A 22,935-nucleotide genomic window follows, 5' to 3' on the forward strand; every position below is an offset into this window, starting at 1 on the left:
GATGCTGATGGAAACACCCGCGCCCAGCCTCCACGAGGCCCTGAGAGACACAATGTGCTGCTGGGTGTTTCTGGAGGTCTCAGCCGCTCTATTCCACAGCACGACGTACTAAAGCACCAACTCTGCAACTACCTTTGCCTCTGCCCATCATCACCAGGGCTCCCACTCGCGAGCTTCAGCATCACAGACCTCCAGAGCACCTCGAGTCCCAGCAGCGGCACCGAGATCCTGCCTTCTGACACGAGCAGCTGCAGCCATCGGCCCTGAGGTGAGCTGTGAAGCCAGGGAAAAAGGATTAAGCCCCACAAAGACACCACAAATGCAGCTGAGAAGTGCCTGTGATATAAAATATTCCAGGAATTGTCAAGTGTTAATGAACCTCCCCTTCACAACCACCTCTGAAAGCCGGTCCCACACTTAATTCCCCTTCCTTTCAGCTGGTTCTTCCCACAGACTCTGCAGCCAGCCGGAGCTGGACTCAGTCTGTCACCGGGCCCAGTTCGCAGGGACAGCTCACAAGGTCCTCTCCTAATGTCGCCATAAGGAAAAGGGAGAGATCCTCGTGATCTCCCACTTTTATATGAGATATCACGTGAATGGGATGAAATACTCGGTCAGGTTTCAGTTCACTACGTCCCGTTGCCCCTGTTGCGGGATACACATCCACCCTCACCAGCGACCTCGCACCCCACCGCTATGTCTGCCAAACACGAAGTGTGAGCAGATGTGCTGCGCGGCTTCCCGGGCACCGCTGCTGGCGGAACGGCTTGGAACGCGGGTCTGCGCTTCAATTCCTCTCTGCAGCTAGTAACTTTTATGCATTGTAAATGGCATATGGAGGTGCACGTCCATATCAGGGCGCAGTTTGATGGGATGAAATGCGGCACCTTCTCAGGAAAATGCAGCTTTAGCCCACGGGCAAATGCACTAAAAGATAAACTTGTTTTTAACAAAACCAGGACACGCCTTCCTGCCGGTTACCCGTTTGTCACCCTCAAGGAAAGGAAGCAAGAATAGAGAAAGACAAAGAACTTTGATAAGAACTTTTTTAATAAGTTTTTTTTTTTTAATAAGAACTTTTGGTTTTTTAATGAGGAACATAGGCTGAGGGTATGACGTCACCGATCCGCGCTATGACGTCGCCCGCAGCCGCCCCCGCGCGGTGCACGCTGGGTACAGCGTTCCCCGCGGCGGGACGGCGGACTCGCGTTCCCAGCGTCCCCCGCGCGGCCGCCGCCTCCGCGCACAAGATGGCGGCGCGGGCGGCCCGGGGCGCCGGGGGACGCTGAGGGGCCAGGGGCGGCCCCGGCGCCGCCATGACCTACACGGCGGAGCAGCTGGACGGCGTGAGGCGGTGAGAGCGGCGCCGGGGGCAGCGGGGGTGCTGCGCGGTGAGGGCGTGTCTGAGGGGACGGGGTAACCCTGCGCTCCCTTCTAGAATCAAGCGGTGTCGGAACTACTATGAGATCCTGGGGGTGCAGAGGGACGCCAGCGAGGAGGAGCTGAAGAGAGCTTACCGAAAGCTGGCCCTCAAATTCCACCCCGACAAGAACCGCGCCCCCGGGGCCACCGAGGCGTTTAAAGGTAAGGGGGGGCGGGCCTGGCGCTGAAAACGACATTAAAACGGGGACAGACCGCCTCGGACTTAGAATTCTGCGCCTTATATAAAGGCGTCGTGTGGGCCCATGTAGCTCGTCCTTTTTATAGGCTTATTTACGCTGTCTCTGCAAAATCCCGCAGCTTTTCAGCAGGATTGACCTTTGAATTCTCAAAATAGAGCTTTCCATTAAAGCGAAGGGAAACGGATCCCAGATCTCGTTCCTAGATGCCGTTAGAGGTTCAGGATGATGCTTGGGAATAAGAGTGACACATGCAAGAGAGTGTGGTGTTGTGTAATCAATAACTGCTCTGTGTCGTGAATAAAAATACAGACGCAAGAATAGGAAATTTGAGTGTTTTGCGTCTGGAGTTTTCAGTAACGTTGCAGTCTCAACCTGTATCACCAGTGCCAGCATCTCAACTCTCGCATCTTTTGCTTTCCCATGCAGCGTAGCAGCTCTCTGCAGCAGTGCCAAGAAAGCAAGATATTTATTCATAGTCCATTAAAACAGAGAGGTTTTGAAGGACTTTTTATATGTGTTAGGCTTGTATTTCTCTGTGAGTTTGTTTGCAGCCGCGTTCTGTCAAAGAGCAAGGAAGAAGATGAACCAAACAAATACTTGTAAAGTGTGAAGCAGATGTGCTGTACGGCCTCCCAGGCACCTCTGCTGACGGAAGAAAGAACTTGGAACACGGGTCTGCATTTCAATGAGTCTCTGCAGTTATTGACTTTTGTTGGCTGTAAATGGTATTTGCAGGTGCACTTCTATATCAGTGCGCAGTTTGATCTGATAAAATATGACATTCTTAGTCTCTTGAAGTGGAGCTCCCACCTCATTTTTGCAAATATTTCAATTTTCTCACGATACTTTTAACGCTTTTGTCTTTCTCCTGGTGTCTGCGATAGGGGAAATAGGTCCCATCACAGGTAATGCCGGTGTTGTGACACTTCTTTTACAAAGGCGCTGCTTTCAAAAGTGACTCAAATCTTTGGCTGAGCACGAATTTTCTATGCCTGTTTGGGCTTTTTTGCTACTCTGCTTGTAAGAGTCTGCGCTCTGGCATCACGGTGCGGTCCGCTGGCATAACACTGCTTTTCTTCACTCTCCAGCAATAGGAAATGCTTTCGCTGTTCTGAGCAACCCCGAAAAACGACTGCGATACGATGAATTCGGAAGCGACCAAGAGCACGTCAGCACTGGCCAGGCCAGGCACTATAACTACTACACGGAATTCGAAGCGGACATTACACCAGAAGAAATATTCAATGTGTTTTTTGGTGGGCACTTTCCTACAGGTTGGTATCTGCCTCCAGCAGTTTTAAAACTGATACTAGACGTAAAGCAGATTCTCTTGGTGTCAATCGGGGAGCTGATTATACATCTGAAAAGAGCAAAAACCTTTTTGGATTCGCTCTTGTCTCCCTTCCTGGCTTTTTATGCCTGGAAAAACTCCCTTAACGCACGGTTCAAACTCCAGATTGAATTCCATTCCCCAAAAAAGCCCAAAGCCCAGCCTTGCCATATAGGAGCGCTTCTAGGACAGAGTGCTGCCATGGGGTGACACCTCTCACTGCCGGGGCTTGTTCCTCACCTCCCACCCTGTCCTGGCGAACACTGACAGTACAAGTTAGGGGTGAGATCGTTGTAGTCTGGCAAGGGGTTAGGCTGTTTGATTCCTGGCTTGGCAACGTTTTTGTATTCAACTCGTAGCCTCTACCCATTACAACTGCAGCACGTGGAAAGTTTCCCGTTAGACTTAACGACATTTAACATTTTCACTTTTAATATGTTTTGCCACTGAATAGAGGAAAAATGTGCGGGAAAGGCAAAGCCACAAACCTGCCTGCAAAAGCTACACAGATGAGTTTATCCCGACACAGACATTTCAGATTGAGAATTCCAGAAAGACTGGGGACAGCGAGGTGTCAGGAAAACCAGCACAACACGGCAGCTCAGCACAGACTTAGCTCAGGCACACAAGTCCTACTTAATATTGTGACAGCTTAAAACACGTTGTCTTCGTATCAACTGTCTGGACACCCTGTTATTAGTAATTCTCTTGCCGAGTAGAAACCGTGTCAACTTTGCTTATTTGGAAAATGACTGAAAGGATGATTTTCTGTAATTTGACACTCTTTTTTTTATTAGGAAAATGTACATAAATTCAGACCTAAATATTCTTTTGGCAAGCTGTAGCTGAAGACCCTTCTTTTAGTCGGTGCTTTTCTTCCCTCTCTTGTCTGAAGCCAGCAGGGGTGTGGGAGGTAAAACGAGGTGGGAATGGGAAGGGACCAGAGGTATCTGCAGATGGTGATGTAGCAGGGACACCCAACTGCGTTCCAGTGCAGTGTGGCTCCTGGCGCCGTTATCTCAGTGCCTCTATAATTAGGAAAACACGGGAGTTCATTTGGCTGGTGGCAGGTTGTGTATTGTAAAGAAATTAAAACCTGTTATCTTGGAAAGCGCTGCCTGCCAGGACAGTTACGGGTGCGCAGAATCCAGGAACACGGCAGCAGATCCGCACCTGGAGCAGCTCCCTGCGCATCTCGATCCAGCCTCGGCTTTTGTGTTTGTAGTGAAAGTAGATGCTGCAAGATAAGTTTGGGTTAAAAGTAAATCTAAAAGGTATGGTGAGCCCAGGGCAGTACCTGCCAAACTGCCTTAGTGCTCTCGTGAACCTTCTCGCCTCCGAGGTGTGAAATAAAGCAACACACATCCATGCTCATTGCTACAGGCTAAAACTAATCACTTACAAGCTCCCTGTGCCTTACTCCGTGTGGTAGCATCTTGCAGCTAAGGGCACCTCCAATTGTTCTCAAAACTTGATGGGTAGATGTGCAAAGTGAGCCAAGCTCAGTGTTTGCACTGAGTTTGCAATTTTTCCATTTCTGACTTGCCGAGAAATCGCAGCCGCGTGTGCGTTTTGCCTCGGCCACCAGCGAGACGTGGCCCTCGTGCAACGTGAGTGCTGCGTGGCTGTGGTGACTGGGTCGCTCCAGGTCGAGGATGAGAAGCCAAGGAGCCGCAGGAGGAATCTGGGTACTGGGCATGGCGCGTTGGACAGGTAGAGCGGCAAGAAGTAAATGGGAATTGTTATCGATGTGGCAGAGAATAGAAAATAAAACGATAATTTTATAGTGATAGCTCTTGGGAGTAAACAATAGTTTCCTTGCCAAAAGAATGTTTAGGTTTGGATTTATGTACATTTTCCTAATCAAAAAATGAGTTTTAAATTACAGGAAATCATCCATTCAGTCGTTTTCCAAATAAGCAAAGTCAACACAGATTCTGCTTGGCAACAGAGCATCCAGATAGTTGATATGAAGAGAAGGTGATTTAAACTGTCACAATGTTAAGTAGGACTTGTGCACCTGAGCTCAGGTTTGTGCTGAGCTGCCGTGTTGTGCTGGTTTTCCTGATACCTCGCTGTCCCCAGGATTTCTGGGATTGTGAATCCAAAATGCTCGCGTTGGGATAAACTCATTTGTGTAGCTTTCTCAGGCAGGTTTGTGGCTTTGCATTTACTGCACTTTTTTCCTCTATTCAGTGGAAAAAATACTAAGAGTGAAAATGTTAAATGTCACGAAGTCTAACGGGAAACTCTCCACGTGCTGCAGTTGTAATGGGTAGAGGCTACAAGTTGAACTTCCTTCTCATTAAAAAAATGCACATGGAAGGAAAAGAAACTGCTGGCAGAAATTCCTTGAGAAACTTAGGATTTGGGGAAACTTTTCTCTCAGCACATTGCAAACCCCATTCTTTACTTGCCACACTCGCTTCTGAATTTTTGCAGCTTGATAAAGTATTAACTGAGCAGTGCTGAATGGTAGAAACAATCTTTAAAGAAATAAAGTTGATTTTTTCAAGCTGGCCTTGTGTGGCTCTCTGGTGAAGCCTTGGAACAAACAACAAAACATGTTTTGACACAGTAGTAAAGGTCCTTTCCGCCCAGGTTCCTTGCAGAATTCTTCAGGACACTGAAAGGACAGTATAAGAGTGTAAAATAATGTGACGTCTTTCCCAGGCCTTAAAAATAGATTTGCCTTTCTGTTGTCAAAAGGCCATAAATTTCAATCCTCTAACACAAAGACATTTTGCATTTCAAAAGAGGAGAGCACAGCTATTATTAAGATATTCATGTGGTGATAAAATTGGAATTGGAACTTCAAATCAAAGCAGCACGTGCAATTCTTTGCTCAGTTTAGAATTTTTAAAAATAAATCCACTGCGTTCAGGGTGCAGGAAAGGAAACCCTGAATTGTACCTTTTTTTTAACTCATTTGTTAAATCTCTTCCCTTATTATAAAAATCATTAAGTGAAACAATTAATAACATGAAGGAAGAGAAGGTAGAAATGAGTGTAGAAGACCATATTCAGTAATTATGAGAAGCCATAATTCATGGCCTGGGTCTGGTGAAGCAAATACACTTTCCTGCTTAGAGCCTGGGATGCAACACAAGCTACAGCCTTGCCAGTGAATGTGACAAAACCAATATTAAAGTATGAGATACAATAATAAGATTCATAGCGTGTTGCTGCAGTTTGATTTAAATGAAGATGAGCTTGGGGGCAAACCTTACCATTTCTCTGGTATACTTTTTGGAATGACATATTATTTTGACATTTAAATCTGAGGCGTGTTTGCACTTTTTAATCTCCAGTCTCACAGCTGTAATTCAGGCCGTGGATAATCAACTAGAAGCTCTGAGAAATACAGGTGAGCGCTTCAACAGGGTGAAAATCACGACTCTCTCTTGGCTTCTTTTAACAGGAAATATCCATATGTTCTCAAATGTAGCCAGAGACGCGCACTATTATCCGCGGAGGCACCGAAATGAAAGAGTGTGGACGCAGGAGCAGGAGGAGGAAGAAAACAGGCCACAGGTAGCCAGAAGGGGCGATTTCTTGGGCTTAAATATTGATATTTTACCAGAGCAAGGGGTCCACTTGCACATCTGAAGCCAGGACAGACTTTCTCATGCTTAAATGCTCAGGGTTTATCCTCAAATGGTTGTCCTGGCTTTTTGCAAGCTCTGGTGCAACACCAGTTAGTCCCAATATGGGCTGATAACAGATACAGAAGTACTGGCTTGTCCTCGTGGCGTATTTAATCCTTGAGTAAACCCACACGTGGTTTCTGGCCAGGTGCTGCAGGGGCCTTTTTCCAGCCCGGGGCAGGATGGGTCTGGGATACTTTTCTACCAACTGAAACCTCTAGATGAGACACAGGATGTCATTTGTTGCCGGCATACACACACACGTGCTGCCTCCCTTGGACAAATCGAGTGAAGAGCAGAAATAAAGATCTGTGTTTTCTCTTGAATACTTTTTTCCACTCTTTTGTTCTACCAAATTCATTCAAACAAAAAACCAAATCCATCCTGCCTCACGTTACACTGTGTGTGGTCTCTTAACCCTTTACTTTTCAGATATTTTAGCCAGTGTTTGAGCAGAGATGGAGATTTTTAAGGATGCAGGTGGCAAACTTCAGAAGATGTGCGCAAAGCAGGGGGCATAAATGGGACTTGCAATGTGTTCCTTTGGTTTGGATTGTCCCTGACAAGCTCGGTGCTCTGGGAATCTGTCGCCTTGTGGACAAAGCTGAAGCTGAAAGAAATGTCATGAAAATATAACTGGAAGAAAATGGCTTTAAAGAGCTTTCTGAGATTACTAGTAAAGGTTGTTTTGAAATTAAAATGTCATCCCTCTCAAAATTTGAAAGTGCTTCCTCTCATTTTCCTTTCAGTTTACGTTTAATGCATTGATCTATGATAGACTGCTTTCTGTGAACAGATGTATCCTTTTCCGTCTGTGCTTTTCCTTGTCCGCTAATTATTGTCATTCTTTTCAGAATTCATATTCTGCATTTATTCAGTTGATGCCAGTTTTCATCATAATAATAGTGTCGGTTATAACTCAGCTGATGGCCACTAACCCACCCTACAGCCTATTCTACAAATCGTAAGTCATTTAAAGCCACATTTTTCTGGCCTTGGGTGTTTGCGATAAGGAGGTAGACGGAAGTTGGGCTTGATAGCGAAATGCACGTTAGTGTTCTGTCCTGCTCTTTCTAGAAAGTGTTATCATTTTGTAAATAAGGAAATACCAACAGCCTCTGAGAATAAGCTTTACCGCTGCAAAGTTTAACTGTGACGTGCTTTATATTCCTGTGTGCTGAACAAACAGAGGCGCCGAGCCCGGAGCGTTTCTCAACTGGTGTGAAATGGGTTTGCGCAGCGGCCCAGCAGCAGGAATGTGGGTGTAGCTCAGCCCTGCTCTGCCCAAGGACTGGGGACCGTGCCGAGGGTCCCACGTAAAGCCAGGAAGAAATTAAGCGTGCAGTTGACAGTATAAATCCGAATCTGCCCTGAAACCTGAAGTCCACTTGATAGAAATCCAAATCTGCTCTGAAACCCCTGATTCCACTGGAAGAATTGTCACACTCCACCGATCATTAAGGCCTTGAAATAAATAAAAGCCTTTCCGTCTGTACAGAGCAATAGCAGAGCGCTCCGAACACTCCCCTTCTTGCAGCAAAACAGCCTCAGTTTCTACCCGAATCCCCTCTGCTGTCACAGCCGCCCCTCGCCCTTTATCATGTTTTACCACAAGATGTCAGTGTGTAAACCCAGCATAAGAAGCTGGTTGTTTTTTGGTTTGGGTTTGTTGTTTTGGTTTTTTTGGAGGGTGTGAAACCTCCCACGCTGCCCCGGGGCAGCTAATCTCTCCCACTTTGCTTCGCCACCTCCCCTTCTGCTGTTGATTTGAGATAGTCAGGCCTTGTACACAGCCTGTCTCCCTAAACCATATCCTTAAAAAACCCCCAAAAGCCTAAAAACTAGCAGCAATTGTTATATAAAGCAAGAATACACCTCTGGGAAATAGTGAGAGAGAAGAAAAAGGGGAGTCCAGGAAACAGAAGGGGCAAACTGGATTCCATTGAGTAGAGTGTAACCCTCATGTTTTGGCCGCCTGCCTCTTTCTCTGGGCAGCGGTTTGGAAAAAGAAACGCCTGGGTATCTTTGCTCAAATAAGGAAATGCACTAGAAGAGAACAGTTGAATCCAGTGGCTGTGTCCGAGTTGCTGATTCTACCTACAGGGTGTTATTTGGGATATTCCGTGCCCCATTTCTCTTGCTGATGATTATAAAACCCTAAAGGAAAGTGTAAGTCGAATCTCCCCTGCGAATTCTTATTTCTGCTAAAGGATCCAGAAACCAAGAAAATCCAGAACCAATTGCATCATGCAGTACTGGGCTGTACGACTTGCCTATATCTCTATATTTGTTGTCAATTCCCATGGATTTCTGGACCTAGTTTGCCAGAAACTACCAGCAAAACCACAAGAAAGCGAACGGAGCTTCCGTCCACAGATAAAATTTGTTCTCGTGGTTCGGAAGTGTCTGGACCGAGCTGTGAGAACACACAGTATTCGGAAGGAACCGCGTCAGCTCTGAATCAGTTCTTTGTAAATGTGTCCAAGTATTAGGAATTTTCGCTGTGGTTTTAGAGGCGCGGAGCGGGGCCGAGTGAATTGTGTTTGTAACGTGCAGTTTGCTCTGCCCGAGACTTGTAATTTCCCTGTTGGGTGGCTGAGGGAGCTGCAGTCCTGCAGAAAGCAGCTGTAAAGGAGGTGTTGAAAACCCTGTCCTCTGGAAACGGTAACGTGGAGAAAAACCTCTCCATTTCTTTATATTTGAACTGCTAAACTGCTTTCTCCACGATGTTTTCACAGGTCCATAGGCCACGTTATAAGCAGAGAAACAGAGAACTTGCAGGTGCCTTACTATGTCGATAAAAACTTTGAAAAGAATTATCAAGGAGCAGAACTCCAAGAGCTGGAGAAAACGGTCGAAAAAGATTACATAGACTACATTCAGACCAGCTGCTGGAAGGAGAAACAGCAAAGTAAGTGATTTTCGTTCCCACCTCTGACCCAGCGGCCCTTGTGCTTCACAAAGCGCTGCCCTTTTTAGCCTCGTTTTCCGACGCGTGCAACATCTCAGACCTTGAGCTGGTGTTTCTCACATCTCTGTGAGCACTGAATTCGCTCTTCTTGTGGGTCTGTCAAAATTAATTGCAGTTGATTCTGAGAGACAAGCGGAAAGTAGATTTCACCATTTGAGACGTTTTGTTTCCACACAGTGTTTATGCTTGAGTAGCTCTAAGTGATGATGCTTTAAACGTGTCATCTCCCACCTTGTCTAGCTCTGACAGGTTGTATGGGCTAGAAAAGTTCTCGAGACATCACCTGTTCCACATTTCTTTTGCTGGAGCAGAATAACTTTTGCTTCGCCTGGTTCCACGAGAAGATCCAAGTTTTTCTTCAGACCTTCATCAGCACAGCCCGTGCCCTATTTGGTACTTCGGCACCCTATTCGGGTGCTTTTGGTGATCTCGCAGTGGACTGCGTGACCAGTATCAGTTTTCAAAAAGCCTGCTTCTGGGCTTTTTTGGTGCGCTTATTTGCATTTTCTATCTTTAGCTGAGTTTGAGGTCGTGTTTTTTACCATAGTCAAGATTAGCTTTTAAAACCAACTGAATGTGGAAAGGGAGGACACAAAAACGTGACCGGTCACAGTTCTTACATCAGTCCAAAGTCAAAGTGGCACGTATAAAGCCGTGTACTTTGACCCCATATTGTGCTATTTGTTAATTACTACTCTTCTAGTTCATTTAAAATAGAGCAAATCCTGCTCCGTCCGTAGCAGTACAAAAGAACAGCAATCAAATGACAAGGGCTAGCTGAAGATGGGTGGTTGTGACTGATTTTTCTGAAGAGCTCATCGCCTTAAAATGAGTCAAGTCAGTGTCAAAGGGTCCTCAGCACGCTACTAAAACCTGACTTTGCGCTTGTTGACGGTTTCTTCACCCGTTGCATCATTATGGGAGCCACACGTGCTCTCAACAAGACTCGTTCAATCCCGTGCCAGACCTAGCGCAGTGTTGTGGCTCAAACTGCTAACAGGTTTTGGACGGGAAAAGTTTTGTTTTCATCCAGAGACTATTTTGTTCTGTGTTGCATAAAAGTTACTAATCTTTCTTTTAAAGAGAAATACATAGATATAGACTTGGAAGTTGGAAAAGAACCCATAACATGAGACCAGAAAAGCCCAAACAATCCCTTAGTTCTTGGTGTGTTTGGCTTGTGATCTCTCAGCATGGGTGCTGGCAGGAGCAGCGCCGAGGTAGAATGTGGCTATTAATAACCATCAGTGTAGCTTCATGCCTGGGCTTGCCTTAGACATAGAATCTATTCCTTACAGAAAGAAAAAAGCCTTTGAATTGACTTTGTGCGACTGAAAGTCGACATGTTCTCTCCTTCCCAAAAACTGAGCAAGGAGTGCGGTGCCCCAGAACTGGTAGTGGGACAAGGGGGAAGTGATTGAGTGCCAAGTAGAGACTTTATTAGTCTCACATCTGCAGATGTATTTACAAGGTCCACAATAAGCAGCAGCCTGAAGAGACCACTGTAATTAAAAAAGAAAATTCAGATTGATTAGCGCCTGGGCCAGCGAGCAGGTAATGAACACAGCCCAGGCTGTGCTAACTTTAGTCCGGGCAGCTTTGTAAAAATAAACCACGAATACAAGATGGAGCGTTGTGAAGTTCTCTGGAGACGTTGAGGCAGTTCTTAGCTGTTGTTCCATAACTGGGTCCATTAATTCTCAAGTGTTTAACTTCATGTGGTCAGCTTGGTTTATTTTGTGTGTTGAATGTACGTTTGTTTTGTGCACTGTGGGTGCATTTCTCTTAAGCACCAGCAAAATGAACATAGGTTAGTTCTGTAAGAACAGATTGACTTTTTATTCAAGTCCTTGAGTTTATGACTTGAAAAGTGTTACCTGGTGTCCAACTACGTTAATTAAAACTTCAACAGCAACGGATGTATCCGTGTCTCGTCACTTGTGTCACCGTTCCTGCCTTCGCAGCAGGACAGTGTCTAAAAGTGGCGTCTGCTGTGGTTTGTGGCACTTAAATTATAAACCCTAAAAACTGATGCCTGATCTAAAAGGAACTGTTGGTGCCTGTCGGTGTGTGAAGCTTTTCAGTGAAGAGGCGGAGGGTCAAACGGTTTAAATTTCAGTGGGACAGAGACACGGGATGTCAGGCGTGAAGGGACCTGTTGAAGCTCTTTCCACTTTGAATTGTTGTATAGAATGAGGGGCTTGTAAGATACAGAAAAGCTCTTTGAAAAATTGTCACCAGGCAGCCCGTGCTTAGGGGAATTCTGACCTTTTCAGAAGCGAATCGCTGCTGTTCTCTTAGGTGCCTCTAATCCTGGATCTAAATTACTCTTCAGGGACACAGTTATATTAAGACTTCTCTAGCTAATCAGCCAAAGGAATTTCTCTCAGTTACTGGGGGGAAATAATTTAAACAATGGGATTACTTCAGTTTTGAGAAGAAGGGGGGAAAAATATGCAAAGTACATTTGCGATTGTCAATGAATGGGCACAGAGGCCTTTCAGAGGAGTCCCTCTGTCACCTTCCTGTAATTGATTAGACCAAACAGTTACATTGCCTTCTGGGCAAACCTCTTGCCGTGGTTAACATGCCCAGTTTCACTGAAGCAAAGTGAATTAAAAAACCCCATGCCATGAGGAAAACAAAGCACTGAGAAACTGTTTTTTAAAGCAGACTCACGGCTTTATCCTAATATATATATATATATATATATATATTCTTTTTCATCTTTCAGAGTCTGATTTGTCCAATTTGGCCAAGCTGTACAGAGACGAGCGGTTAAAACAGAAAGCGGAATCACTGAAACTTGAGCACTGCGAGAAGCTCTCCAGTCTGATCGGGATGCACAAAGGGGGCTGAGCAGGACACACACCTTCTGTAGTTTTATTTATTGCTGGTTTAACTTATGTTTTTATTTTTCTTTGTATAAAAAGCGAAGGAGTTTCTTGTAAAGAGTCTGAATATTCAGTTCCTTCTGCATAAAGTGCAGAGGTGGGCCGGCACCAGCTGCAGAGCCGGTGTTTGCTGTAATATATACTGTACACTAGATTTGGTTCCAAGGACCAGTGGCACTTTGTAAATTAATTCCGTGGGAGGCACTAGCAGTTTGGAACCCGTCTTCGTCCGTGCTTTGTCTGCCGTCCAAACGCTGTGTGCTTCCCGGGACAGCACGCACATGTCTTGGCTTTCTGTATTTTCTATGGACCTACAATTCTCTCGACCGGATGACGTCGGGATGAAGCGCAAGCGATGTGCTGGCTCTGCAGCGCTTTGCGGTGGGGATTCAGGTGGAAGGCGCCGTGGTTCCGTTCGATTGTAACACGCGGTGTTGAATTCAGAAGAGTTGGGCACCTGCTCAAGGTGAACACGTGAGCTCCACTCTCTCCGGGCTGTCACAGGGACGTAACCCTGTGCTGGTCTGACCGGGACCGTGTGCTGGTCTGACCGGGACCGTGCCCCTTCTGTTCCGTTACGAGGCGACACACGGAGATGCCGACAGCGACATCGCACAAGGAGATGAGTCTGTGAATTGCACCGATTGCCATGTCTGCCAGATTGTGGAGAAAGGACACCCGTATTTATTTTCTCATCTGTTTCCAGTGGCGTATTTTCAAGCTGGCTGTTTAATTCTGATTTTTATCTGCCGACTCTTCTCCAGCTGTTACAGGGGTCCCGCTTTTCCTGGTACGGTTTTGATGTAGCATATTTTTACTCTGTTGAGCAGTTCTGAATGTTTCACTGTAGAGATCAGTATTGCAAAGAAACAGCTCCATGTCGTAGTGTCCTGTTGTTTTTCTTGATCCTCCTTCACAAAACTGGGCGTTGAAGGGCAGGTTGAGGATGGTTGTGCTGCTGGGAACAGCGTTACTCCAGGTAAATGCACTAGCTGTATTACTACCAAAAATTATGTGGTTTAGTTGCCATTGGGTTACCCAACTTTCTAGCAAGACTGTACATACTACCACCTACTTCTACCAGAAGCAAGGGGTTAAAAAAATTATAAAACAACATAACAACTCATTAAAGTAGCATTTTCATGTTAATGGTTGTTCCCAGCTTTGTAGGAGAACTTGGGGAAGCGGAGCAGAGTTTGTCAGTGGGGGTGGAAAGAGCACCAGGAGAAATGGGGTTGTAGTGACACACGGGGTAAAAACGCTTGGGTTTATTATTCTGCATCAATAAGGTGGCAGGCAGCCTTCGTTCTGCTGTTGCCCAGTTTTGAGCACATCATGGGAGTGTGTGTAAAAAGCAGAATTATTTTAAGGTTACTTTTTATATATTAAAACAGTTTGCAGAAGAGGTTTGAAATAGGTAACAGTGGTTGGGCTTGATTGCAGGTTTGGTATCTTCCCCGTGGCTCCTGTTCCACCCCTATGGCTGTGAAGTGACAACGCCACGACTTCATTGGATTTACGTGACGTCCGGTGCGGAGCTTGAGTTCGTACGGGGTATTTTACACCTGACATAGATCGCGCCTTTCACCCAAAGATCTCAAAGTGCTTTAGGGGGTGGGAGAGCACCTGTGGGACACGCAGGAGCTGTAAGAGGCTTCTCTGCAGCTAAGAAGCAGGAGATGAGACTGGAAGGTCGGCTTCCCTTGGCTCCCCGGGAATAGCGGGGGCTTGCAAATAGGTAGGCAGTGAATTAATTAGTTAGTTTTCATGAAGACTTGACATTTCCGTGGCTGCGGAATAGACCCTGGGGGATTCCCGGCCGCGGCCCCTTTAAGAGGCCGAGTTGGGGAGGGGGGGAGCGGCCGCGAGCGTTGCTAGGAGACCGGGCCGGCCGCTATTTGCCGCCCCTCACGGGGGCGTGGCCTGCGCAGACCCCCGCCCCGCCCACCCGGGGGGCGAGGCCCCAGCCTCTCCCGCGGTGCAGAGGCCGGGGGCCACGCCCTCCGGGTGGGCGGGGCGGGGGTCTGCTCAGGCCACGCCCCCGGCGCAGAGCGATCGCACATGGCGGGGACACGAAGTCAGGGGGAGCCTTATGGCTGGAGCTCGGAGCCGGGGGGGTCGGGCTCTGCTCCCCGGGAACAAGCGCCGAGACCAGAGGAAACGGCCTCAAGTTGCGCCAGGGGAGGCTGAGGTTGTGTCGCTCCCTCCGGGTGCTGGTCCTGGGTCAGAGGTGCAGGCACGGAGCTGGCACAGAAAGAACAAGTTAATAAGCAAATGCGGTGTTAAGTCTACAGGCAGTATCATGCTGGTTTAAATATAAATCAGTATTTAAGTAGCAAGTCTGGGTCCACCCGTTCTTCTGTAACGTGCTTGTGACTCACAGGCTGTTCCCTCTGCACCTGGAAGACTGGTTTACAGCCTCTTAACCTAAAGAATCACAGCATCCCAGCCCGGTTGGGCTGCAGGAGCTCTGCAGATCCCCAGCCCCACCTGCTCCCGCAGGGTCACAGAGCAGATCACACAGGTGGGTCCAGGGGGTTTGAATGTCTCAGAGAAGGAGACTCCACACCCGCTCTGGGCAGCCTGGGCCAGGCTCTGGCACCTCCCAGCAAACAAGTTTCTCCTCATGTTCACATGGAGCCTCCTGTGCTTCAGTCTGTGCCCGTTGCCCCTCACCCTGGTGCTGAGCACCACTGAACAGAGTCTGGTCCATCCTCTGACACCCACCCTGAGATATTGGTCAGCATTGTATGGTCGTATTGTATGGCAGGAGCACCCCGGGCATCTCTGCCATGCCTTCCTCTCTCTTCTTCACGTGGAAATCATGATCCATGCCGAGCAGGGGGATGTCCCCGAGGAGCAGGAGGTGCAGAACAGGAGTGTCTCTTGCCCAGTGTGTCACCAGCAGCCCTGGTGTGACAAGACCGCCTGGGCTGTTTCCTCTGTGCTCCCACCACACACCTGCTCCCGGCGGCCTCGGGGATGCTGGAAGGAACCAGCCACACTGTGGAGCGTGCGGGGCCATCCCGTGTCCCCAGTGCGGGCGCCAGGAAGCGGATGAACAGCCGGGTGTGCGGCGGTACCTTCCAACCGCCCTCACAGCCTCCGGTATTGTCACCCACTTGTGGCAGCTGTTGACACTGTTTCGGTTCTGGCAGGACCGTGTCAGAGAGAAGGGCACAGCAGCAGCAGAGCTGTGCTGGGTGCTGGGAAAGAGGCGAAGGTTTAAAGCAATTAGCAAGTCACTGCTCTAAATCAGCCTTGTACCCGCCGCTGGGACAGCAGGACCTGTGGGCAGCAGCACAAGGACCTTTTCCTCTGTGTCCAGGGAGAGCTCAGTGAGCTGATTGTTTTACCTTATCCACAGCGTCACCACGTCCCGCAGCCCGTGTTCCCCTGGTGCCGTCTCTGCCCTCGCTCCTCGCCCAGCGCGGTGCCCCCATGCACCCGGGGGGCTCAGCAGGACAGCGCTGACCCCGGCTGGACCAACATCCCTTTTCCACCAGCGCTGGGTCACTGGATGTGACCGTCGGTGCGGGAGGGAGAGCAACACAGCATCTCTCTGGGGTCTGGACGAGCCGGGGGCCGAGGGGGCAGCTCAGCCCCAGGGAGCTGCGTTCCCCCCGTTGTGGGTCCGTGCATCCCCCACACTGCAGGTCCGGCTGTGCAGGGGACAGAGCCAGCGGTGACTCAGGAGGCGCCGGCCAGGCTGCTGTCCTGGGCTTGGGGACGCTCCGGGAGCGCCAGGCTGAGCTCTGGTCCCCTTGCCTGGGAACCATAGGGTGGTTCATAGGAACCAAGCAGCAGCCGAGGTTTTGGGGTGCTGCGAGCAGCCCAGGCAGCATGGGGAGCTCCTCCATCCCACCGGCTCCTGCAAAGCCAGGCTGGAGGGAGTCGGGGATCTGAAATCCCACACACACTCTCTTGCACAAGACCACTGTGCCCAAGGCAGGTCCCCTCTGCTCCCCATGGCCACAAATGCCACCGGCAAGAACAGCCCTGCTCAGCAGCAAAGGGTTAAGCAGCAGCCTGGCGATCAGGGAAGCTCTCCTCTCTTCCTTTTCCTTGCCAAGGTTTAAATTTAGTCTCTGTATGAACCCACTTGACTTGGGCATCAGGTTGCTCCGGGGCTGGCAGTGCCGGGGAGCACCTGCTACCGCTGCTTCACTGCAAAAATCCCCCGGGAGCCGGGGCCGAGCTCCGCTGCAGCAGTTGGGGCCGGCAGGCTGCACAGACCCTGCTGCCATGCCGGGTGCCCCACTGCTTGCTTTGGGTCCCCCCGAAAGAGGCAAAAAGCAGCCGTCCATCATTCAGCTCTTGTGAGTCCCAGAGGTGCTCGGTGCCAGTTTGATTTGCAGCCTTGAGTTTTGCTTCCTGGCCACCCGCAATTGGTTCTGGGGGCGGGTGGGTTTGGGGGCAGCCCCTGGGACACGCTGTCCCTGCGGCACGGCTGGGAGAGGAGCTGCGGTGGGGACGGAGCAGCAGCCCAGGGCCCCGCCGTGCCCCCCGGACCCCTCACACCGCTGTGCGGGGGGAAACAGCCCGGCTACCCCCATGGGGCACAGGGACACCCTGGACCAATCCTGTGGACGTGGGGGGCTGCAACACGGGGTGAGGGGGTGTGGGACAGGGCTGGCAGCCCCCGGCAGACCCCTATAGCCGGGGGCAGCAGTGGCATCTCCGCAACGCAGTTGGCATCGCCTCCCCCGGGCTGGCGCTGGCTGGGGCCCATGTGATCGAGGGGCTGCCCCGTCCCGCCGCGTCCAGCCGCCCGCACGGCGACGGAGCCAGAAGGTCGAGCCGGCGTCCCTGACGGAGCGTCCCCGGCACCGAGGAGGGTCCCCTGGCACCGGCTGGCACGCCCCGGGGTCATCCTGCCACAATGCCCCGCGGGAAGAGGGACCCCGTGCTGCTGCCCCATGCGGACACGGATGGCGAGGGGCTCCGCGGCGGTGGGGACGGCCAGCGGTCCGCGTCGGAGGAGGAGGGCCACCTCCCCGGCCTCCCCCGCGACGACCTCGCCAAGAGCATGTCGGGCTCCTCCGTCTCCTCCTACCACTCCGCCCTGTGCTCCGAGGGGACCGAGACCTTCAAGGACTGCCTGGAGTTTCTGGACGAGGAGGGGACGCCCCCCCGGGACGCGGGGCGGCGAGGCGGCTGTGCCGAGGGGGCTGCTCCGGGGCGCTGGGCTCCGGGAGCCCCTGGTGTCCCCCCACCGCCCGGCCCCCTCGCCCGCCCGCGGCCGGCTCAGCTGTCCAGCGCGGCTAAGAATAGCGCGGCGCCGGGGAGCAGGATGGGTGCCCTCGGCGGGGACCGGCAGGCTGCCACCAGCACGGCCGCGGAGCCGGCTCGGCCGCGGAACCCCGGCGGGATGCTCGGCGGGACGCCCAGCGATTCGGACGAGCTGGACGGCGAGGTGCGGGCGCTGACGGCCAGGGCCTTCCGCAGCCTCTCGGGCCTCCCCGGCGCCCACCTCGACATGTGCAGCTCCCACACCTCCTCCAGCCTCTCCAACTCGCTGTCGGAGGACGGCGGGCGGCCGCGGCGGTGGCCGGCGGGCGGCGGTGAGACCCGGGGCGCGGTGACAGCCCTCCATGGCCGGGTGGGCTGGCCCTTCCCCACCGGCGTGGATGGGGAGCTGCTGGGCTTGCTGGGGAAGGAGCAGTTCGAGTGCGTGGATGTGGAGCTGGAGAGCGGGGAGGCCAGGAAGGGCCACGGCAAGAAGAGGACGGTCCCCAAGCGCCAGATCCTGCTGAAGAGGAAGGAGAGGAAGGAGGCGGCTTTTGGCCCCTGGGGTGATGGTCCAGCCCCCCAGCCGCTGCCCCCCTCCAGGAAGGAGCCCCCCAGCAAGGGCAGGGCCATCGGAGAGGACTTCAGGCTCAACTACAAGCAGTTCATGAAGACGGCCTCCCTGGACAGCGATGCCAGCAAGACCAGGGCGGCCTCGTCCCTGGTGAAAAACGTCCTGGCCAAGAAGATGCAGTACGAGCAGAGGATCAAGATGGAGCAGAAGGGGCTGCGGGGCAGCTCGACCTCCTCGGGTCCGTCCTCCGCCGGCACCGACCTGCTGGGTGACGGCCTGGAGGGCAAGTCCAGCTCGCTGTCCCGCTCCGACTGCAGCTTCTCCGCCGAGGACCTGCGAGGCGGCGGGATGCCGGTGGCCGCGGTGGCCGCGGGGGACGCCAGCACCCGTCCCACCAAGGGGGTAGTGCTGAGCGAGGCAACGAGGGAGAGCGTCTGCAAGCTGAAGAAGACCTTCAACGAACTCAACGAGAGGATGAAGTACCAGGAGGTGCTGGGGGGTCACCGGCTGCCCGGCGTCGCTGAGGAACCGGCGGCAGAGCGGATCCGTTACCGGCGGGCTCGCGCCTTGTTCGAGCCCCCCCCCGATGCGGGGAAGGCGCTGGACATTGCCCCCCGGTTTGAGAGGGCGCCGAGGCCGTGGCCCAGCCTGCGGCAGCGAGCCATCCGCCCCGGCCACCCCCAAACCCTCCCCGTGGAGCCCGACGGCCCCGCCGCGCCGCCCCGCCGCCTCTTCACCTCCCGGGCGCAGGACGTGAGGCTGGTGCCGCAGGGCCCGCGCGAGGAGAAGCCACCGGCCGTGCCCCGCCGGCCGCACAGCCCCGGCACCCCGGCACGGGGGTCCCCGCCGGCCGTGCCCCCCAAGACGGAAGAGAAGGGGAAGGGGCGCGTCCCCCAGCCCCGGGACGTGCGCAAGCTGGTGAAGAGCAGCTACAGCCTCTGCTTCGGGGCCGCCGGCGCATCCCCCGGCACCGCAGCGCCGGTGAGCAGCGGGGAGCCGCCGCCGGCCGCCCCGCTCGTCATCCATTGCACCTCGGTCCGCCGGCGGGAGACGGCGCCGCAGCCAGGGGACGGGGACGTGCAGGCGGCCACCGGCCGAGAGGTGGCCCCGGCACACGCCGAGGGTCCCGCGCAGCTCGCCGGCAGCCAAGCCGCGCCCCAGCAGGGCTCCCCCGTCCACATCACGAGGGTCCAGGCCACGCGGAGGGATCCGGCCACCGCGGAGGGCCCCGCCGCATCGCCCCCGCGCCGGGAGCGGAGCGAGCTCAGGCTGCCGCCGCGGGCGCCGCTGGCCGAGGGCGTCCCGCACGTGGAGACCCACCTCCATGTGCTGGTGGGCCGGCGGTCCCCGGCGGCCGCAGACGCCTCCCCGGCGCAGAGCAGCGCGCTGCTGCGCACCGAGAAGACCGTCCTGCTCCCGCCGCCCGCTCCCACGGAGGGACAGGACGCACGTGGCCGCGGTGGCACCGGCGGGCTCTGTGCCACTGAGGGGCCCGGGTCAGCGGTGCAGCGGCACGGCAGCAGTGACGGCGGGGACCCCCGAGCAGTCCCCCCGGCCAGCGGCAACGTGCACCCACAGCCTTGGACAGCGGCGGCGAGCGGCGCGCCGAAGCCACCCACGGGCGAGCAGGGGTCGGCAGGGAGCAGCGGCTCTGCCGGCAGCACCAGCCCCCCCGCCGCCCCCTTTCGAGCCGGGGACGGTGATGAAGGTCCCTCCGGGCAGCTCTCGGAGCGCAGGGAGGCCTGGGAGCACTCAGCGAAGTGGCCGGCGGACACCGAGACATACCTGCCCGCGGAGAACTCCAACTACTTAGCAATTCCTGTGAGAGCCCCCAAATCCTCTCCCATGCCGAAGCTGCCCATGGTCCCCAACCCAGCCAGTGCGTCCTTCGGGACCCCCTCAGTCCCCAACCCAGCCAGTGTGTCCTTCGGGAGCCCCTCAGTCCCCAACCCAGACAGCATGTCGTTTGGGACCCCTATAATCCCCCACCCAGCCAGCACATCTTTTGGGATCCCCATGGCCCCCAACCAAGGGAGCACATCCTTTGGGACCCCCTCAGTCCCACACCCAGCCAGTGCGTCTTTTGGGACCCCCATGGTCCCCAACCGAGCCAGCACGTCCTTTGGAACCCACTCAGTCCCCAACCCAGCCAGTGGGTCTTTTGGGACCCCCATGGTCCCCAACCAAGCGAGCACATCCTTCGGGACGCCCTCAGTCCCCAACCCAGCCAGCGCATCCTTTGGGACCCCCACAGTCCCCAACCGAGCCAGCACATCCTTTGGGGCTCCCTCAGTCCCCCAGCCAATGAGCGCATCCTTTGGTGCCCCCACGGTCCCTAACACGACCAACTCCTCTTTAGGCTACCCATCAGCCTCCAGCCTGGCCAGCAAATCATTTGGAGCTCCCTTGGTCTCCAACCCCACCAACAAGTCTTTTGGGACCCCCCTAATCCCCTACCCAGCCAGCGCATCCTTTGGGACTCCCTTGGTCCCCAACCTGTGTGGTGCAACCTTTGGGTCCCCTTTGGTCCCTAACTCAGCCAATGTGTCCTTTGGGACCCCCTTGGTACCTAATCAATCCAGTGCATCCTTTGGGCCCCCACTGGTCCCCAATCCATCCAGTGCATCCTTTGGGACCCCCTCAGTCCCTAATCTGACCAATTCATCACTTGGCTTCCCCTTGCTCCCCAACCCAGCCAGCTCATCCTTTGGGTCCCCCTTGGTCACCAACCCAGTCCCCGCATCCCTTGGGCACCCATCGATCTCCAACATGGCCAGCTCATCCTTTGGCTCCTCTTTGGTCCCCAACCCATCTGGGGCTCCACTGGGGACCCTGCCAGGTGGGGAAGCACCCTGGAGCAAACAGGGCCCCGATGCCCCCCTGCCCCGTCCCCCCGAGGGCCTGGTGTCCGCAGAGCGCCCGGTGCTGCTGCCCCCAGCCCAGCCCCAGCCTCGCCCCGAGGACACCCCCCATCTCCTAAGGGGAACCGACGGCCCCTCACCGAGCAGCAAGAGCACACAGAGCCGCACCAAGCCCTTCGCCCCCCACCTGCCCACGCACCGGAGGATGCTCGTCGATCCCGACAGCGGGAAATGCTACTACATGGAGCCACCGCGGCAGCCCCAGCTGAAAACACTTTACGACCCTGAGACGGGGCAGTACCTGGAGGTGCTCATCCCACCAGTGGCATCGCACGCTGGGCTCTACCAGGCTCCTTTCAACCCCATGGTCATGGCCCCGGGGGTCTATGCTCCACCCTATGTGCCTTACAGCGGCTTCCCAGGGCTCCCGGCACCCCCACCGCCTGCTGCCCCCTCCCCGGTGCACCCCGAGCTGCCGGCTGCCGAAAACCCCAGCTTCTCAGGGACCTTCAGCCCCACTCCCAAGAGTGAGGGGCCACCCACTGCTGGTGGTCCCGACTGCGGGTACCTGGAGGGTCTGTACTACATCCCCACGGGGATGCGGGCCAGCCCCGGCCCTGGCCAGCCCCCCACCAGCCCCGAGAAGGGACCTCGGCTCCCAATGTGACAATTCTCAGTGGGGACAGACCCACCTGGCGTGTCCCTTCACTAGCAGCCAGGCTTCAACCCCAAAGTCAGCACCACAGACCCCCTGCCCGTGGTGCTGAGGGGCAACGGGCGCCGGCTGGACCTCACCGGCTCCTTGTGGAAACTGGGAGATAAAGGGTATTTTCCGGTGCGAGCATATGGCAGCTCCAGCGGGGCTCAAAGTCGTGGGCCCTGGTCAGCAAAGGGATCCCTTTGCATGGCCCCCCTTTCCCTGTCCTGTGCCGAGGGTGACCTGGGCTGGTCGGCAGAGGGGGACGATGGCCCGGTCACCGCCAGCCCCCCAGCCACAGCTGTGGCACAGTCTCCCTAAAATAGTAATAAAAATGCTGAGAAGAGCATTAAATCCTACAGATCCATCCCGTGTTTGTACTGTCTGTAAAGGGGGGTGTGAGCGGCTCCCGCGGCCCTGTCAGGGAGCTGAGGCACTCGGATGACCACGAGCCAGCACTGGGCCCTTGTGGCCAGGAAGCCAATGGTACCTGGGGTGGGTTAGAAGGGGGTGGTCAGTAGGTCAGAGAGGTTCTCCTGCCCCTCTGCTCTGCCCTGGGGAGACCACACCTGGAATATTGTGTCCAGCTGTGGCCCCTCAGTTCCAGCAGGACAGGGAACTGCTGGAGAGAGTCCAGCGCAGCCACCAAGATGCTGCAGGGAGTGGAGCATCTCCCGTGTGAGGAAAGGCTGAGGGAGCTGGGGCTCTGGAGCTGGACAAGAGGAGACTGAGGGGGGACTCATTCCTGGGGATCAATATGGAAAGGGGGAGTGTCAGGAGGATGGAGCCAGGCTCTTCTCAGTGACAACCAGTGACAGGACAAGGGGCAATGGGTGCAAACTGGAACACAGGAGGTTCCACTGAAAGATGAGAAGAAACTTGTTCGTGGTGAGGGTGGCAGAGCCTGGCCCAGGCTGCCCAGGGGGTTGTGGAGTCTCCTTCTGTGCAGACATTCCAACCCGCCTGGACACCTTCCTGTGTAACCTCATCTGGGTGTTCCTGCTCCATGGGGGGATTGCACTGGATCAGCTTTCCAGGGGCCCTTCAACCCCTGATGTTCTGGGATTCTGTGTGATCCTGCGGTTGGTCTGTCTGTCTGTCCTGGAGCGC

The 22,935-nt window shown here is 53.9% G+C and overlaps 2 protein-coding genes across 2 annotated transcripts; both read left to right on the forward strand.

Moving 5' to 3' along the window:
* Nucleotides 1–1,182: 1,182 nt before the first annotated feature.
* On the forward strand, nucleotides 1,183–13,349 carry DNAJC18 (DnaJ heat shock protein family (Hsp40) member C18). Its single transcript, XM_065030342.1, has 7 exons — nucleotides 1,183–1,354; nucleotides 1,439–1,584; nucleotides 2,711–2,896; nucleotides 6,374–6,486; nucleotides 7,454–7,563; nucleotides 9,338–9,510; nucleotides 12,305–13,349. The coding sequence occupies exons 1-7, from the start codon at nucleotides 1,317–1,319 to the stop codon at nucleotides 12,427–12,429; spliced, it is 891 nt and encodes a 296-aa protein (XP_064886414.1). The 5' UTR covers nucleotides 1,183–1,316; the 3' UTR covers nucleotides 12,430–13,349.
* Nucleotides 13,350–16,668: 3,319 nt separating this feature from the next.
* Nucleotides 16,669–22,184, forward strand: PROB1 (proline rich basic protein 1). Its single transcript, XM_065030346.1, has one exon. The coding sequence runs from the start codon at nucleotides 17,347–17,349 to the stop codon at nucleotides 21,793–21,795; it is 4,449 nt and encodes a 1,482-aa protein (XP_064886418.1). The 5' UTR covers nucleotides 16,669–17,346; the 3' UTR covers nucleotides 21,796–22,184.
* Nucleotides 22,185–22,935: the final 751 nt, after the last annotated feature.

The sequence above is a fragment of the Columba livia genome, chromosome 14, assembly GCF_036013475.1.
Source record: "Columba livia isolate bColLiv1 breed racing homer chromosome 14, bColLiv1.pat.W.v2, whole genome shotgun sequence".
In the NCBI taxonomy this organism is placed as follows: Eukaryota; Metazoa; Chordata; class Aves; order Columbiformes; family Columbidae; genus Columba; species Columba livia.

What these genes read in the sequence shown, in the direction of transcription:
- DNAJC18 (XM_065030342.1), top strand. Translation starts at nt 1,317, where the DNA reads ATGACCTACACGGCGGAGCAGCTGGACGGCGTGAGGCG. An exon ending in GGCCACCGAGGCGTTTAAAG is followed by an intron (nt 1,585 to 2,710) that starts GTAAGGGGGGGC and finishes TTCACTCTCCAG; the next exon opens with CAATAGGAAATGCTTTCGCT. An exon ending in TGGTGGGCACTTTCCTACAG is followed by an intron (nt 2,897 to 6,373) that starts GTTGGTATCTGC and finishes TTCTTTTAACAG; the next exon opens with GAAATATCCATATGTTCTCA.
- PROB1 (XM_065030346.1), top strand. Translation starts at nt 17,347, where the DNA reads ATGCCCCGCGGGAAGAGGGACCCCGTGCTGCTGCCCCATGCGGACACG.